Source organism: Cavia porcellus, unplaced genomic scaffold (genome assembly GCF_034190915.1).
Source record: "Cavia porcellus strain 051 isolate PalLab524CR breed Dunkin Hartley unplaced genomic scaffold, mCavPor4.1 scaffold_29, whole genome shotgun sequence".
NCBI classification, from domain to species: Eukaryota; Metazoa; Chordata; class Mammalia; order Rodentia; family Caviidae; genus Cavia; species Cavia porcellus.
In genome coordinates this window covers 3,334,901-3,352,205 of record NW_026947512.1, presented here as the reverse complement: position 1 = coordinate 3,352,205, position 17,305 = coordinate 3,334,901, and the positions used below count along the sequence as shown (strand labels likewise).

The 17,305-nt window shown below is 45.8% G+C and overlaps 1 protein-coding gene across 2 annotated transcripts in view; it reads right to left on the bottom strand.

Annotated features, from left to right (window-relative positions):
* Nmnat2 (nicotinamide nucleotide adenylyltransferase 2) overlaps positions 1–17,305 on the bottom strand; it is a 160,185-nt gene that overhangs the window by 3,998 nt on the left and 138,882 nt on the right. For both annotated transcript variants that reach the window (XM_003474780.5, XM_063240022.1), the window contains 3 exons: positions 15,912–15,988; positions 2,069–2,170; positions 1,859–1,926 (listed from right to left, as the gene is read on the bottom strand). In XM_003474780.5, the coding sequence (XP_003474828.1) occupies positions 1,859–1,926; positions 2,069–2,170; positions 15,912–15,988 (247 nt within the window). The remainder of the gene's footprint in view (positions 1–1,858; positions 1,927–2,068; positions 2,171–15,911; positions 15,989–17,305) is intronic.

The following is a 17,305-nucleotide window of genomic DNA, read 5'->3' as shown; positions in this document are numbered from 1 at the left end:
GACTCTGCCACAGTGAGAGACCCTGGGCAAGTTATTGAAGACTCACTGTTCTTTAGTCCCGCTTCTCTAAAAGGAAGTGATATTTAAGTCAATTCTACTCAGCTATTAAGAAGATTAAAAGAGTCATTATGCAAGAATGTTAATAACCACACTAGGCATTTTAATATATTACCTGGTTTTTTTAAAATATACTTTTCTACGTGTATATTTAAGATACACTTATCCATCTCTTGTGTTTCTTTGCATGCTGCTGTCACAAAAATCAGTCTCCCAGGAGATTCTTATGACTGACCACAGCTTTTTCCTATAGGAGCCTTTGGCTGGAAGCCCGTGGAGGGAAAGCTCTGGCAGGTATGAAGGTTCCAGAGATAAACTTAGTTTACACAGTTTTCTTCATTGTGTCTCTAGCTGCTTCTTGTCTCTGCGTCTATGATAGTCTTGGGAATGTTAGACTCTAAGGAGCTATTTGTGAAAAGACGTATACTCCTCCAGATATCTAGATTCTAAAAGGCCTCAGAGCCCTGCCCTGTGAGATCTCCCTGGAGACTGGTTCATTTTCAACACACACACTGTCCTGACCTTATAAGGCCGGTCCCAAGGGTTACCTTGCACATAAAACACTTCATAAACATATCTAGGTGGTTCCCACCAATTCCAACTTCATCAGACTCATCTGGGAGGCACATTCCTAAGCCCAAGCTGAGAACATTCTGATTCAGTGGTCATGGGAATTCGGATCCATGTGTAACAGGGTGCACCTAAGGTGCTGTCATGTTTGGAACCACACTCTTTCCTCCATGTCCACTCATTTTCCAGCGTCTTTGGGCTTCTGCCCTCATTTCCCAGTTGTTTCCACCCTTATAAGTGTCTTCATAATTGCCTTTCTGGAATGAAGTCCAGTAGACTTTTAAGTCAGGGATTTACTAGATTTCTCGATATGTGACACAGATGACAACGCTTTCCATATTGGGAGCTACTCTGCCTTAGTTCCTGAGCTGTCATTGCCAGGGGTGGTGACTACCCCTTAATCTTCTCAAAATGCTAGCATGCTTACAGTGTTCTTTATAGATGCTTTCTCTTTCTCTCTTCTTGACACTCTCTGTGAGCTCATCCACACTGGGAATAACACTTCCAATGGCCCTCAGTTTTATATTTCCAAACCTCCATATCCTAAATATCTCACCATAGCACTGGACATTTCCACTGGGGTTTGTGGTGGAGATGTTAACTGGCTCCTGGTAATCATCTCCTCTTTGGGTTAGTAATACAGCCTCTTCCTTTATCTGGATAAATGACTGCCAAGTGATAAATCCTATTTCCTAGCCTCCATCATCGCTGAGCCCGTGGAATGCAAGGGGAAGCAATACAAGCAACTTCTGAAAACAAAGCTTCTTGCGTCAGGTTTTCTCCTCCTGCTGTTGAGAACAGTCACAGCAGCTGCTGTGGAGCCGGAGATGGAAGCTTCATACTGAAGAGACCAGAGATTCACTTCCTTTGGACTTTCACAGGAAGGAACTAAACACCTACCTTATAAAAACTCTATATATCAGGATCTTTTTGTTATGGCAGCTTGGCCTGTATCTTTATTAATACATTATCTTGTAGGATCTCACACTAAAATAAACAACTAAAAACATCCTATTTCCTCTCAAACTAGCTAAGATTAGCTAATGTTCTATTTTCTCTTTTGAAGGTAAGTGACAAGGTTAGGGACAAATAAATGAATCCAAACAGGGAAGCTGAATACTAGGTCAGCAAGAGACCTCTTGATGTGTCCTCTAAGCCTTTGGCTATGGAAAACTACACGGAGAGTGGTAAGCCAGTGTGACCAGTCTCTCTGGCCATTTGTCAAACATACCTGCTCTTGGTTGAACTGACAACAGACATGGGATGGTTGATGTCATCCTTCACCACCATGATGTTGTTCTGGAAACAGAACAGAGAAAGTAGGCTGCCAGCATCTCTCATTAAATTTCTTTTGTTCTCGCACTTCTCCAGCCCTCCCAGGACTCTCAAGAGAAAAGCCACCACACAGATACACAAGCAGGGAGAGAGGTACAAGGCTCACTTTGTATTTGCGGAGTATTGAGGAGTGATTCATAATTCGGTCTGTGTCAGCTGCATCTCTGGGCACTACCACAATCCCGAAGTCCCCAACAATCACTTCCATCTGGAGAGAGAGAGAGGTAGAGTAAGAGAGAGAGAGAGAGAGAGAGAGAGAGAGAGAGAGCCCTTTGATAAAACCTATGACCCAAATCACCCACCAAGTAGGGTCGAGCTATCTTCCATTCTTTCATGTGGAACTTGAACTTTTAGTTCTCAACTTGCCTGCTCAGCTCCATGAGTCAGCAACTTTCAGTAACAAGCCCTAAGAGCATTAGTAGAATGAGTGAGAATCTTGCCTGGCACACAGAAGATGCTGAATAAGTACATACATAGACTAAATGAATAAATGCACTCTTGCATGTCTGAGCAAGACCTCTTTGATTCCTAAGACAGCTATTGAGTTCACAAGGCTGCAGAATAACATGATTGACACATAGTCCTACCCAGCAGACACCCTCATAAGTGAGAGAGATACCATTATTTCCCAAACTGGACTCATGAGAGGACTGACGTGCTCCCCAGGCTCACCCACACCAAAGCTGCTGTGGAATCAAGAGCAGTCATGAGTACAGCTGTGCTTGGAATCGTCACTGTGCACAAGCAGTGACAGGATGGTGGTGATTATAACTGGGATTACTTTTGAGATCATCCCCTAGTGAAGCTTGGTGCCTCAGTAAGACATAGCATATCCTTTTCTTTGAAAAAAAAAATACATTTTCACTACATTTTTCTGATAATAGAGGTAACATGAGCTTGGAAAATCTGGGAGAAAATTAATCAGAACCACACCTTCCAAGTAAACATTGTTAACATTTTAGTATATTTCTGTCCAGTATCTTCCCCTCTACTAGGTTTATGTATTCGCAAGAGGATTGAACTACAAAAGAAGTAAATTTTTACCTATACTTTTTTCATGTAGCATGATATGTGCATTTGCTCACATCATAAAAATTATTTAAAAACAAAAGTTTTAACAATTGATATATTTTATGGTTTGCTATAGCATAATATTCCACAGCAGAATAAGCTAGTAGAAAGACTGGCTTTCTATATGGTAGAAAGCACACAGTGTCTTCTGATTTTTTGCAATTATGCATAAACACTTTGATGATCTTTACACATAAATCTTTTATCAGATCTCTGGTTGTTTCCTTAAAATAAAATGTTAAATAACTGGGTAAAAGGATGTGATACGAACATATTTCAAACTCTTAAGACATACTACCAAATTGCTTTCTGGAAACTTGGGCCAATTTTTATTTTCAAGGAGCCAAGAAATGTTGGCATTTGATAGACTTGATTCTAGCCTGAACACGTTTCCCTGTAGCTCTTTCCAATTTTGGATCTCAGATGGGAGAAGGGAAAAGGAAATAGCTTGCTTCCAAGTAAATACAGCTCCTTGAGCAAAGTCTGCTTTGCGAGCAACGAATCTAGATTTCCTCCCACAATTCTCCAATATTTCCATTCATTTTTACTCGACTTTTCCTCTTGCTTATAGCTAAACCTAGAAATGAACTGGAATTTCAGGTGCTGAAATAAGGCCTTGAGTGCTCCAGGAGGAAGCTGTGGAGAGCACTTAAAAGTGAGGTGTAACGTATCAGAGTCCCATTGTATCATGCCATTTGGAAGCTACAAAGCACTCCACAATGCACTGCATCTATTGGAGGCGTTCGAGCCAGGAACCTGGCACCGAATCCTTTGTTCCATCAACTGGGAATGTTAGAGAAGGACAAGGCGGTAGTAGGAGCCTCTCACCACAGCTTTTACTTTTGCACTGGGCTTCTCAGTATTCGCCATTTCATCTTTTCCTCTCCTCTCTAGCCCTGTGGCACATCATTTCTTATGTCTGGTGTAGTCAGACATAAGAAGTGTGGTTATTGAAAGTCTTTTCCGGGGAATGTAGAGGTTCCAAATCTTACGGCGGCTATGAAGCCATGGAAATTGCAGGCAAGAATTTCAGGCCATCATGTGGATCATAGTGTCATGTGTAATGAAAGCAGTTATACAGTAACTGATTCTCAAACATGTCTGCACATTAGCTAAGGGGCTTTAAAAAGCATTCTCCAAACCCAGCTCGCTTTCAAGGTCACTTAAAACCAGATTCTTTCAGAATGGGACCCAAACATCAGTGTTTTTAAAAATTCTCCAAGCAATTCCAACATACAACCAAGTTTGAAAGTCATTGTTCTGAATTAAAATGGAAGAAACTGGAATGGCAGAGAAAGAGGTAGAAAGGAGAAGAAAGAACAGGAGGAGAGGAGGGAGGGGAGAAGACAAACCAGAATTCATTTAAGCAGGTGCACATGAAGACTCCTAAGCTGCCTGGTTATGTAGATGTTTTGAGAGAGTTTGGTGTAGACTGCATAGTGTAGGGTCAGCCTTCCAGCTGACTCTGAGAGTGTGATGGATGTTTTGCATATGAGATGTGAGTGTTTGCACTGTAAATGGCTCAGAACAGCAGTGAGCCCTCACAGGACACTGCCCTGCAGGTAACATCTGTGCAGCTAGCTGCTGCTCTCCACTCAGGATCTGACGATGTGACACCCAATCAGTCGTGGTGCCAGGTGCTCAGTGGCTGGCAGGCAGATGGAGACCTTGCTGCTTATTTCTCTTTTCTACACATAGGTGACAGGCTTGTCCCTGGAAATCACTAATTGAGTGAGGGAGACAGGGGCCTTGAGACAAGATTCACAGCTTCAGCAGCCTCTCTGCAGTGCTTCAGGTCGGAGACAGAAGATCCTCTCTGTACCTCTGCCCCGACACTAGGGCAGTGGCTTCATTTTTATGCTAGAGGGTGTGTGGGTGGGAAGAGGCGTGGACGTAGAGCTGGTGAAGTGTGTCCTCGGTCCCAAGGTACCCGCGCTACTCAGTAGCTTAGCTCTCCACCCAACTCCTGCTTCTCTCTCTCATCACCAAGGCTCCAGTGGCATCCTCTCCTGTTCCTCCACTTATCTCTGCATTTTCTTCTTTTTGGTCTCTGTCTACAGATTCTGCCTCTTCTCTCTGACCATGAATCACTGAACTCCACTAGACCTCAATCCCTGGATCTCTTTTCTGTTTACATTCGTGCCTCTAATGATTTCATCCCATTTAAAGACTTTAAAGATACACTAATGACTGTCAAATCAATATTTCCAGAATACACTTATTTCCTGAATTCATACATTAGTTGTCTTCTTAATATGCCACTTGGATGGGACACACAGACTTAATACATTTGAGGCCTGGACTTCCTAACATGGTAGCCAATCCTCCCTCCAAAATAAATAAATAAATAAATAAATAAATAAATAAATAACTTTCTTTCTTTGTTTCCTTTTTATTTTCATTTCTTTTAATGGCTCGAAGTAATGCTCGAAGCATGTTCTTCTTTCCTCTCTTTTCTCACATCCTACATCCAGCCCATCATGTAATCCAATTATCTCTATCTTCAAAACAAATGTAAGACTCTGGACACTTCTCATGTTTACCTTCGTTCAAGCCTCCTCTGGATAATGGCCTGCAAAGGGTCCCGGTCCAGAGCTCTAGGACTTGTGACTAATCTGTATGGAAAGAGACTTTTCAGATGTGACTGTGAATCTTGAGGTTGGCCTGGTGATCTGGGCAGGCCCTAATGCAAAAACAAGTGTGCTTAAGAAGGGCAGCAAGGGAGAAGTTTGACGTGGAAGAGAGAAGGTGATGTAAAGACTGAGCAGAGAGTGCTTTGAAGATGCTGTACTGCTGGCCCTGAGGATGGAGGAAGGGGCCATCAGTACAAGAAAACAAGAAATGTAGCTCTACAAATCTAGAAAAGTCAAGGAAGCAGATTCCCACAAGCCTCTGTGGAGGGTAGCACACTGCCAACACTAGGTTTGGGCTCAGTGAAACCTATTGCATGCATTTGGCTTCCAGAGCTGTAAGAGAATAAACGTGTTGTTTTGAAGCACCAAGTTCACAGCCACAGGATGCTATTTCACCTCTAGCATCTTTCATTTGGCTTGTTCTAGTTTCCCTGTTATTCTCTTGCCTCTTTCAGTCTATTTCCAATACCCAGATTGGTAATGCTAAGAAGTTAGGCAAATTACATTGTTTCTTGGCTCAAAACCTTCTACTTTATTAAATATTCCCTTTTCAGGGAAACCTTGTTTGCCGTGCTATTTATGCTTGCATCACTTATGCCCCATAGACCTAAATTTTTGAGAATGAGAGTTGTATTTTCCACCTTTTAAAATCTCTGAGCAGCACCACAGTGGTTGGCAAGAACAAGTGCTTTATAAGAGGCAGCAAAAGGGGAGCTGAGATGAAAACGTTCATGCATTTGTTAGAAAGATTGTATAAAATGAAAGTCCCAGCTGTGTTCAATGCAGTAAAGACTGGAAAAGCACCAGTCACAATGATTTAAGTAACCGAAATCGCTTCTGACCTCTTCAAGGGTTGTGTGTTTGAAGTGAGCCTTGCTGACTGGCAGAGTGATGAATCTGCATTTAGGAGACTGAAGCTATACGCTAGTTACTACGGGTGCTTATGGTAAACACTGCCTGACTTCCACGGCATGGATCTGGCTAGGGACAAAATGTGTGCTCCACAGTAAACAGTATCTGTTTGAGAAGGTGCGGGCTGAAGTTCATGTTGCTGCAAGGCTCTGGGGTTACGCGCTTCATCCTCTCTGTGCTGCTTTGATTTGCAAATGCAGCAGTCAGATGCGGAAGGCTTCCTATGCTCTGCACTAAGTCTGCCAGATCCGAAGAAGATGATGGAAATTATGGCCAGAGGGATGCAGACAGTGACCTGAAGCATGCAGTCAGGAAATTGATTCCAGACATGCTTCAGGAAATGGCAAAGAAAAGGTCTGTCCATCTCCTAACATCATCTTCACAATGTCTTTGTTATAAAAGTAGAAGTGCTGTAGAAACCCAAGTTTGAACTGAAAGCTCGCGGGGCTGCAGGGTGAAGGCGGGAGTTCCCGAAATGCTCCTGGTGGGAGATACAAGGAGAGGCTGAGCAAGCCGATGGGCCGCAGGCAGCAGACGGAGCGTCTGAATTCAAGTTCTGAATTCTAACAGGGAGAAAAATCTTGTGTGCGTGTGTGTCGTACTACAAATGGAACCCAGAAACTTCCCAGCCCGCCTTGTGAGACAGGCTTTTACTAAATTGCTAAATTTCCCAGACTGGGCAGGTGCAGTCTTCCGTCTCAAACTCCCACAGTGCATAGGAGGATGGCATGTGCCACCACACCTACACTGACAAAAAGTCTGATTTGTGAAAAATAAATAAACAAAATAAACCCATCACCAACAAAATATATTACTCCTACTCTTTCTGATACACACCTGCCTTTGGAAATTGCTGCTTTAAATCACATAGGTGATTGCCTAAACTGCTAACACTGAGCTGGTTTGGGACGAGGTCAAAATGAGATCCCTACAGGACCAATGCCTCAGCAGCTTGGGATTCTAGCAAGGGTGAGTCATTGCCCTGTCCCTGAGGAATGGTTAAGCAGACACCTGACCCAAGGGCGCTCAGAGCCCTAGGACTGAGCATCTGCTCTAGCATGAGCCATATCTTCTGTCTGCCTGAAGAGTTCTCAGTGGGTCTTGCCCTGGGGGTGGGGAGTGAGCAGTCAAGATAGCACAGTGTCCTGCTCAGTAAATTCCCCTCCCAAAGTGACCAGTGTGCCCTCACGCTGTCCAGCGTCACTGGGCAGGACTGGGGCACGGTGTCCTCTCCCGGCACACGGTGACCGTCTCACTTTATCCCGGCCTGTGTTCTGCCACAGAGGCGGGGGTCTGTAACATTCATCCTGCTTAGCTTCCTGCTCACAGACATAACTTTGATCGTATCTTTTCATCTTCTGGTCAAAGGCTCCTGGGGCGAGGTAAGGTGGAAAAGGAGAGAGGAAGTGGGAGGAGGCAGACCCTCTTCTCCAAGTGTGGGGAATCTGAGGGAAGGATATGAGACATCTTGAGGCAGGAAGCAGCTTGGCCTTGGGAGAAAGAACATTCATGAGCCAGGCAGCAAATCTCTTGCAATAAATGTGGCGTTATCAACACCCCTCCAGGACATGAATTTTAAGACATGCCGAGCTGCATTTCTGGGATGTGTTGAGTAGGTAGATGCCCTGTGATCTTAGTCAGGATCTTCCCTGGAAACCAGACAACAAGGCTGATCAAGATAGATATGGCTTCAAAAAACTTAAAAACACACAGATATAGCTTCGGATAGATCTCATGGATAGATCACTAATCTACTGGGTGACATTAAACAAAAGATCATTTTCAATTTTATCTATAACTATTAAAGGAAAATTATTAATGGGCGACTAATACCTGGCAAAAGTTTGGACCTCATTTCACTGTGGGAGCAAACTATCTCATGGGCTACGTTTCTCTAATCAAGTTGTACCCTTCCACTTTTGTCATTCAGAGAAGTTCCACTGAACGTTTATGGTGAGTGGTGACACGGTGGGTACTGCTCTTGTGTTGGTGAAAACAGTGTTTTAAAAAATATGTTCTTGGAGCTTACTTTCTAGGGGGAAACATCATAAACAAATAAATATATTAAAAATTAGGTAGAGCTAAGTGGGATATTAAATATAAAATAACATGGTCTTTAAATCGGAAGCTAAGCGCCAAGGAGGTGGGCATAAGGATAACTGTGGGAAAAACATTCCAGCGAGGCCAGGGCCTTTAAGAGAGAAAGCTGGTCACACAAAGGAAACCAGTTAGGCCTGGAGCACAGAGAGGTAGGCAGAGCAAGCAAGAACCAGGTCATGATGAAAGTGGGTTTCCTCTTAATCGCAGAGAAGCCATTAGAGTGTCCTAAAGAGAGGCTTCACCTCCAAGAGCCACAGAATCCAAGGCATACTGACTTGCCCTGCCAGGCCCAAGTGGTAAGAGTCTCCGTGGGGTCAGAATCAAGGTACAAGACACCAGTGACTTGGGCCAACTTGGGACTTAGGAGGACAGCCAGAGATGAGGGAATCAGTAAGGATGTAAAGACACATTTATAAGACATCTGCCATTTGCGGGGCACAGTGCTAGGAGCTTTACTTTGTTTTTTTTTTTTTTTTTAATGCCGCTGAGCAAATCCCCAGCCCCCGGACCTTTACTTATTAATACACTTAATCTCTATAACCCCTGTCTTCCAAGACATGAGCCTTTGCTCTAATTTCACAGATGAGGAAACCAAGATGCAATGAAGATTCATTATCTTGTCTAAGCTGCATAGCTAGTGAGTTCTTTGAACCCACTCTGGTGCCCTTTAAGGATTCTTTCTATCACCTCTTGCAGATAGATCCATCGATAAGAGTCATATTTTAGTGGGTTAAAACTTCTTTGGTTTGAAAATGTTGACTGAAAATATGCTCTTCAGGTTTACCACAGGCCAAGTGCTTAATTCATTGCTCTATATCGCCCCCTAGAGTGTGGTCATACATCTTTCTGTATGGTTAAGAACGGGTGCAAGGAGAGAGCTTTCAGCAGAAGCAACCCAGTAAGTAAAGAATTTGGGGAACCTGCTCCACCCATTTCAGCAGAGAACTCTCTACAATGTTCTGGCTCCTGCCCCAGAGAGAAGTCTGGATGGGGGTTAGTCCAGTCAGTGTTGAACTAGCATTTCCAGGTATGCATTTCCAGGATGGCAAATGATTCTTCAGAGGGGCTTCCCACAGGAAATCACCCTTCTATCACGCCAGGTCAGTAAGGAGTGTGAGAGGCCGGGGTTCCAGACTGAAGCCAAAAGCCTAAAGGCTCAAACAATAGCATCTTTCACACGAGAACAATCCGAGTCCCACACAGTGGGAGTTAGGGTCCCTTCCCTGTGCCTGTGAATTCAGCCTTATCAGTGTGGGGGCCTAATCCCTGAGCAGCAGAGTCCACCAGGCCTGACTGGGGCTGAACTGTCTGATAAAAACCATCTGAGCTTGAATAACCAAATGTTTGTCTTCGCTCCATTTATCCTGGGGCCCTGGGATTTCTTCTGGAGTAGCTCATGCCCCAGGCTCTTCCTCTGTTTATTTTCTTTGGTGGTTTTCCCATAGCTGGTGGATAGAAGAAGCAGTGAGCCCATGACTGGTTGGCTGGAAAAATGTAGCGTATGGCCAATTAGGACCAGCCTGTGGAATGCTGGGCTTTGAGGAGGCAGAGAGAAAAGGGGAAATGCTAGCTCAACTCTGACCTGCGCCCTCACTGGCCTGTCACAGTGCCTGAAGTTTCATCTCTGGCATTTCATTCTTCGGGTTAAATATTGGGCTCTACTTGTTTAAAATGCAAATACTCCTGAGAGCAGCAAATACAGGCAATCATTACACCTAACGATTTTTACCTGCTTGTGCAAAAGCCCATACCTTCTCAGACAGACTCAGTGTTCTGGATGTGGCTCAGTGGTAGAACACTTGCCTGTGACACACAAGGCCCTGGGTCCCACACCCGTAAGAATAAATAAATAAACAAAACCCTATTCTGATCAGCCAGAAATTGCTCCCCAAAAGTCTTGCTTCCACCACTGAATGTTTAACAGCTTCTTTGCTGCTCAAAGAGCTTTACTTTTTCTGCCCACCTAACCCAGTCCTGCCCCTGATTCAGAGCATAGCACACATGCTGTTTTCTCTGTTTTCATGCCCTGCTTTGAGTGACTTAGTCATTACTTTCATTTGTCTGGTTCTTTTGGATGAGGATCTGAAGACTTGCAGGAAGCCCTGCTTTGTCAGTCTGTGGTCTCGGACAAACCACCATACCATCCACTTAAGCCTCAGTTTCCCTATCTTTAAAATGGGAATAGTGATTCTATTTTATAGGAGTGTTCTAGGAATTAAATGAGATAATCCATCAAACATAATTAAAGTGCTTATTCTCTGTCTCCTCCATTAGATAGTGAAGTGCTGGTGAATACTTTGTTTTCTCTGTTACTCCAGCCCTAGAACAGGGCCTGCCACGTGGCAAGTGCTTGATGACAATTTTATAATTCATGAATGAATAACAACTAACAGTTACTGAGTGATTGCTGAGTTCAAGATTCTTTTAAATGCTGCATGTTTTTAAAATTTTATGTTATTTAAAGAAATAATAGAATAAAAGTAAGGTATTTTTAGACTGCAAGTGTCTCTAGGGCAAATACATGCCATGTTAATATGGGCACCGTTGAAAGGTTGATTGAAGAAAGGAATGCTTAAATCAGAATTAATTTGCCTGCCTTCCATGATCATATGACAGACAAAGCAGCTGGCAGCAGAGATCCCTACACAGCGGGTTTTGTTTCAGGGATGGGAAGAAGAATGAAAGCTTCCTGCATCCTAAACCGGCCGGCTCACCCAGGGCCTTTGGTCCTGGTTTCCCACAGTTTCTGTTCCATGTCTGGAGAGACCTGTGTTCGTGCTTGTGCCAGGATGCAGCAAACTAAAGGGGCGGGCTCTTGGGGGAGATCTGCTCTCTACCAAAGAACGGGGAATTGGGGAGAACTCGGCACCAGGTCCTGATCTCAAAGGCTGTTCCAAGAGTTTAGATCCTGATTTTCCTGGAAATCAAGAATGAAAATGCCAATTTCCAGGCCACACAGCAGCTCTTTTGTATCTCACTCAAGAGTAACTCGATGAATATGTGTGGAATTTTCTCCCCATGGAATGTGAGGGGAAGGGAGTGTCACTGGTCAGAGGTCAGAATTCACTGTGGGCTTAGGGATCTTTGTGCCTAATGGGAAATGCCACAAGGGATGTGCTCGGGTCAGGCGGGGTTGTACTTGAAGTAAGTCAGGCTCCTAGATGGCAACCTTCGGTTTAGGATGTCAAGGCAAAAGGGCAGATCTGACTCAATGGTCTGACTCTGCTGGCAGAGACCGGAGAGGCCTTTGCAGTCTTGCTGTTCAACAGGCTTTCTTGGCTGGATCCCAGTCAAGATGAAGGGAAGGCCGCTTCACAGCCCCTTCAAAGTTTCTCTATAGAAGGATGAAGCCTCCTTTTTCTTGTGACACCTGTTGAAACAAGCAGCTTCTCTCTGCTTCCGAGGATCCCAAACAAAAGACACGAGGGCGTCTGGACTGTGGGAACAGAGCCTGGGACTCCTGAGAAGAAGCTGTGCTCTCCTGGCCACCTCCTGTCTCCGATCACGGGTCAAGCGGTACTGCTAAACAGGTATCACTTGGGGCCCAAGATGTGTTCGGGTGAAAGAGTGAATGAATGAAGCCCAGGACAGGACAGGTCTTCTATACCTTCTAATCTTGTGTTAGAAGCTGGGATCCCCGAAATAGGCCATCTCCAAAATAGTCCCCTGCGTGGCTGAACTTGCTAGTAGCCTAAGAAGGGCTCACCCTGTGGCCAGTTTTGAGAGAAGGATGCTTCTTTTCCAGCTTGAGGTCCAAGCTCCCCCAGATGAGGAGTGGGGAGTAACTCACAAAGTTACCAACTAGTTTCCTGTTCCTCATATCTGCCTTTGCCTGCTCAACTCTATTTCTAGCAGACAGCTTTTACAAGAGGAAACTGCAGGACAAAAACAGAATGTTTTGAAGTTGGTGGCTTTAAAGCTATTGGAGAGATTTTATTAAAATCCTGAGGAAACAGGAATACTTCCTACAGAACAGAAAGAAGGAAGAGGAGGGTTCTGCTGTTCTGCGCACTTCCCCAAGACAGGAAGAGACTCAAGGTCAGCGAAGTTCACCCTCTGTCACTTCCTTGATGGCATCAGAAGAGACGGACCCTGCAGATTATGGGCTGGGGGTGGTGCAGGCTTCCAGACTCAGCAGGGTGAGCCTTGTCCAAGTGGACAAGGACCAGAGTACCATCACCCTCGAAGACTAGAAAGGCAGGGAAGATGTGGTGACCAGGGTGAACTAACACACAAGATCCTCTTGGGCCTGCTCATCAGCCGTGACTAAGACAGAACTTCCACCATCTTGTGGATAAGGATCTAGAGTGGAATTTTAACTTGATTTAAATAAACTAAAAGTGATGTTTTTGGCATGCTTCTGTTATAAGGCTAAGCTTCATGCACATTAAGCAAGGAAACAGTTTCTTGGACACAGTGATTCCAAGGACCTCACAGATTGTTGGCTGTGGGTGAGGAGGGGAATGGCAGTTGGCCTGGTGGGTGCCAGTGAGCTCTGCTCCAGGCCGGGGAAAGCCCTGCGGGGCAAGCTTTGAGGGGCTCCTGCTCTCCTTGCAGGCACACAAATCTCACTCTTGCACAGGACGGATGTTGCACTGTTGTGCCCTCTGAGAGTAGCAGCCGGGCTGGATGTCCTAGGGCTCCAGCCACACAAGGTAGCCTGAGACTTTCTGCTTCTGAGGGTTGAACTGAAGGCCTCCTGCATGCTAAGTGCTGACCACTGATGAGCTACACCCCTAGCTGTGGGACCTTGTTTTAAAACAAAGTAAGTCCCAGGAAAACTGGGGCTAGCTAGTCACCCCACCTTGTTATCTGCTCATTGTCTCATTCAATCTTGGCTTCTCCACTTGCTGTAAGTCATCCATCTCAGATTGGGGGTCGGGATCTGATAGGAGAATCCCTTTCCTGTTTGCATAAGATATTGATCTCCCTCTAGAGTCCAAAAAGGAGAGAAGGTCAGGACTAGAAGAGATCAAGTGGTCAGGTTGGAACACATTTGAATAGACAAGGTCTTTATCAACAGATATTGGTTTCTGAGCTTTCCCTCCTTTAACCAACCAACCCTGGTCTTAGAGAAACGCAGGGCTCTTCCCCCTCATCCTCCGCTGTGGTCCCAAGAGCAATCACTTTGGAGAGAAGTTAGAAGATCTGCAGTTGGTGACCTGACTAGAAGGACTCATAGGAATTGGCCATGCAGCCAGGGACCCAACTCATGTAAATGCCAAGCACTAGGAAGCTGGGGTCTGTCCCTGAGAGGCAGCGCCTACCAGGTCCTACTTAGTAAAAAGCCCAAGGAGCCCCAGGACTGTCTGCTCAGGCAAGCAGGCTCTTTCCTCTGAGTTCCCATAGCATAGGATCCCAGCTTTCCTTGGATTCTTGAGAGAGTTTTACAGTGATCTTGTGCAGAACTCAATCCACATTACTTTTTATTTTCACTGGGCCTTGCAAAGTAGCAAAGAAACAGAAGCTAAGTAAATCACCTAGTCCACAACTAAGAGGTTTAAAATTTCACCTGCAGAAAAGCGTTCCGGGGAAGATGGACCTCACAGTTATCTTCTGTTTCCCTGAAACTCTCCCGCCCCTCTTGGTTATCCACTGGCAGGTCAGCATTTATGCCCTACACTGGAATGTATTTAGAAATTGTTCAATTCTTACACCATTTGTTATGTGTAACTGTGTAACAGGTGCTAGGCCAGGTAGAAACTTTAAATAGATAATGTCACTTCAATCTTCCAGATGTTATTATTATGCCCCGTTTTGAGACTAGGAGATGGAAAAAAATGAAACTGAAAATGTATTTTTTATAAGCTGTGTTGGAAAACTTGAGTTTGATCTTGAAGGTTTCTTCTCTTCTCCTTTGCCTCTTTATCTTTCTCCAAATATAAACATATATGAAAAGACTTCCCTATGTACACATCACACCTCCTAATACTTGAGGGCAAGGATTATATTGTATACCTCTTTAGGATCTCAGACTGCCACAATACCATTTTATAGATTTTTATGGATTTGTAAAAACAACTGAAGACCAGCAGGAAACCAGGGCAAAGCCTGAGTAACCCCAGTCTCACTTGCTTTTAGTTACCTGCTTTCCTCACCAAGCCTAGAGTCTCACAGCCAAGCTGCAGGCTCCCAGCAGCTGTGCTACAGGCAACGCTCTGATGTGTGCGGAACTTAAAGGGGGCAAAACCAGATGAAACTACCAACTTCTCGAAAGTCAGAGGCCCAAACTACACCTTCAGTGCACATTAACATAGCCAATTTCTAAACACACAGCCCATGATGAGCCACAAAGGTGATAACACGGTTGAATTCGCTTTGCCTCACCTCGGATCACTGTGCCCTGCTTTTTTATCCTGAACAGAGCCTGAAACTCTTTGACACTTGGAGCTCTTGCCTCCTATTTGGCTGCCTAGTGAATAAACTTTTCTTTCTGCCTGCTGTACACTGGGCAAAACTAGTCTTGTTTGGTGACCACAGGAGTTGGGTGATTTACAGGGTCACACAACAAGTGAACAGAAAAAGCACGAGGTCTAGAATTGCTACCCTGGTACTCAGTCAGCACAGGGCTCTGGGGTTGAGAGCTGGCATCAGCTTATGCTGTCAGATGAACTAATGAACGAACAAGAATAAATCCATGGGTGAAGAGTAATTTTATGGATTAGCTGGTTTAAGGACCATCTCAGGTCAGGCAACAAAAAAAGATGCCCCTGAGCTCTGAGTGATGTAAGTTTAACGGCCCATGCCCTATAGCCTGACTCAATTGCCAGAAAGTTCCTATTGAACTTTTGCCACTAAGGTGGCCCCTCTTAACCCCTTTCCTCTTGTTAAGAGGATTCTAGGGTGGTATTTGACTATGTCATCAAAAGAATCAAAAGAAAATGTAACACACTATTATCTTGAAAAGGCAAAGGTTTCTAAGCCCCCCTTTCTTCTACCTCCGACATGCCACTCCCCCCAAAGAACCCCTGGGAGCATCTGTGACTCGCTTCTCTACCCCTCACTCCCAGGCTTCACAGGAGCCTGTAAAAATGCAAAAGGAGATAAAGCTTGGGGAGGGATGGGGGTGAAGATTTCCTTTCACAGTGATGTGAATCGATTGCCCTCCTGGGAGTAGAGAGGAGGAAAGAGAGCCCAGCTGGGGGAGGGAAGCTCTGATGCCAAAGTCAAGTGTCCCTTTCCCACCCTTCCGTCCCAGGTCCCAGCTGTGTGGGGCCCCCCGGCTTTACTCACATCTGCCTCATTCCAGAGCCCCGGGATGCAGAAGGACTCCAGCAGGTCACTGCCACACAGCAGCAAGATCCGCAGCTCTGCGGGGGAACAGGTTTGCAGAGGGAGTGAGTGGAGGCCTGAGAAGGTCACCTTTCAGCCTCCTTCTCTTGATGAACAGGAAGTCTTGCCCCGTGGGAGCAGAGGCGCCCAGATCTCCTAGATGGGCCCCCTCCCCAGGGTGCATGTGGCATAGGCATCTCTGCACCCTCCCCTGCTGGCTCATGGACCGGCCACCCTGGCCTTCTGGGGGATTTACTGGTGCAGGGAGCACAGAGTGCAGAGGGGAGCCACCCCCCGGACAGGGGTCTTTTGGGGGTTACATTATGGTGTCCAGTCACCCGAATAGAGACTGAGCCAGCTTTCCGCCTTGCCTGAGGTCTAAGGGGCTCTATTTTGCTTCCTATCAAGTTAAAAGATCCACAGTGCTTGGATCCTTCATTATCTGGAGTTTGCTTCCTGGCACAAGTGCCAGTGCAGTGGGAGGGGGTGCCAGGTGCACCCTGAGTGCTCAGGCCATTGTCTTCAGCAAGGGCTTGAGAAGTGAGACTGAGGCGCTTCCCTGCCCTCCCTGCTCTTCCTGGCGTCCTGGCACACTTCCTCTTGTCAGTTGTTTTTCTTCCTTCATTAACCAACTTGAAGGATCCCAGGGAGGCCCACTGTCATTTAAAAGATGTAGCAAACTGTTGCTTATTAAAACTGAGCAATGTGAGGGAGGGAATCCAGGGATTCTTGGAACACCACAGTGGGGTGGGGGGGAGTCCTCGCCCAGGATGTGACTCAAGGAGCCCAGGCCCTTCCGTGGAGAGTCCAAGGCTATGAAGCCTCTGATCTGAGACATAACCCTTCGCTGAGCTCAGGGCCAGGCTTCCTGGGACAGCTGCTACCGGGACCCGAGGGAGCGACCAGCCGTGCTCAGGGCACTCTGTTCCAGGTTCTGGGCAGCTCACTCTCCTCAAGGATCTCCACTGAGGCTGGAATCTTAGGAACTCAACATTCCTCCTGCATCCTTTCTCTCCTCTCCTCCTCTCCCCTCCCCTCCCCTCCCCTCCCCTCTTCTCTCCTCTTTAATATACTGCAGTCTAAGGATCTATTTCTGTGCAGGAACCTTAACCTAGGGCTTGCTGGATTGATGTCACATAGTAGGCACTCAGTCTTGGTGAATGGGAGAGCCAGCAGGCTGCCCAAGAGCCATCTGGGCAATCTGCAGGGCTGTGATCTCCCTGTCTGCTTTGTGGTGGAGGTTTCCAGGGGAAAGCTGTGCCCCTCTGCAGTGGGGCTAGGGACCGTGGGTCCCTCCCCACTGTGGAGGTGAACAGACTTGGTATGGCTGAGAGGAGCCAGACAGGCTCATCCCA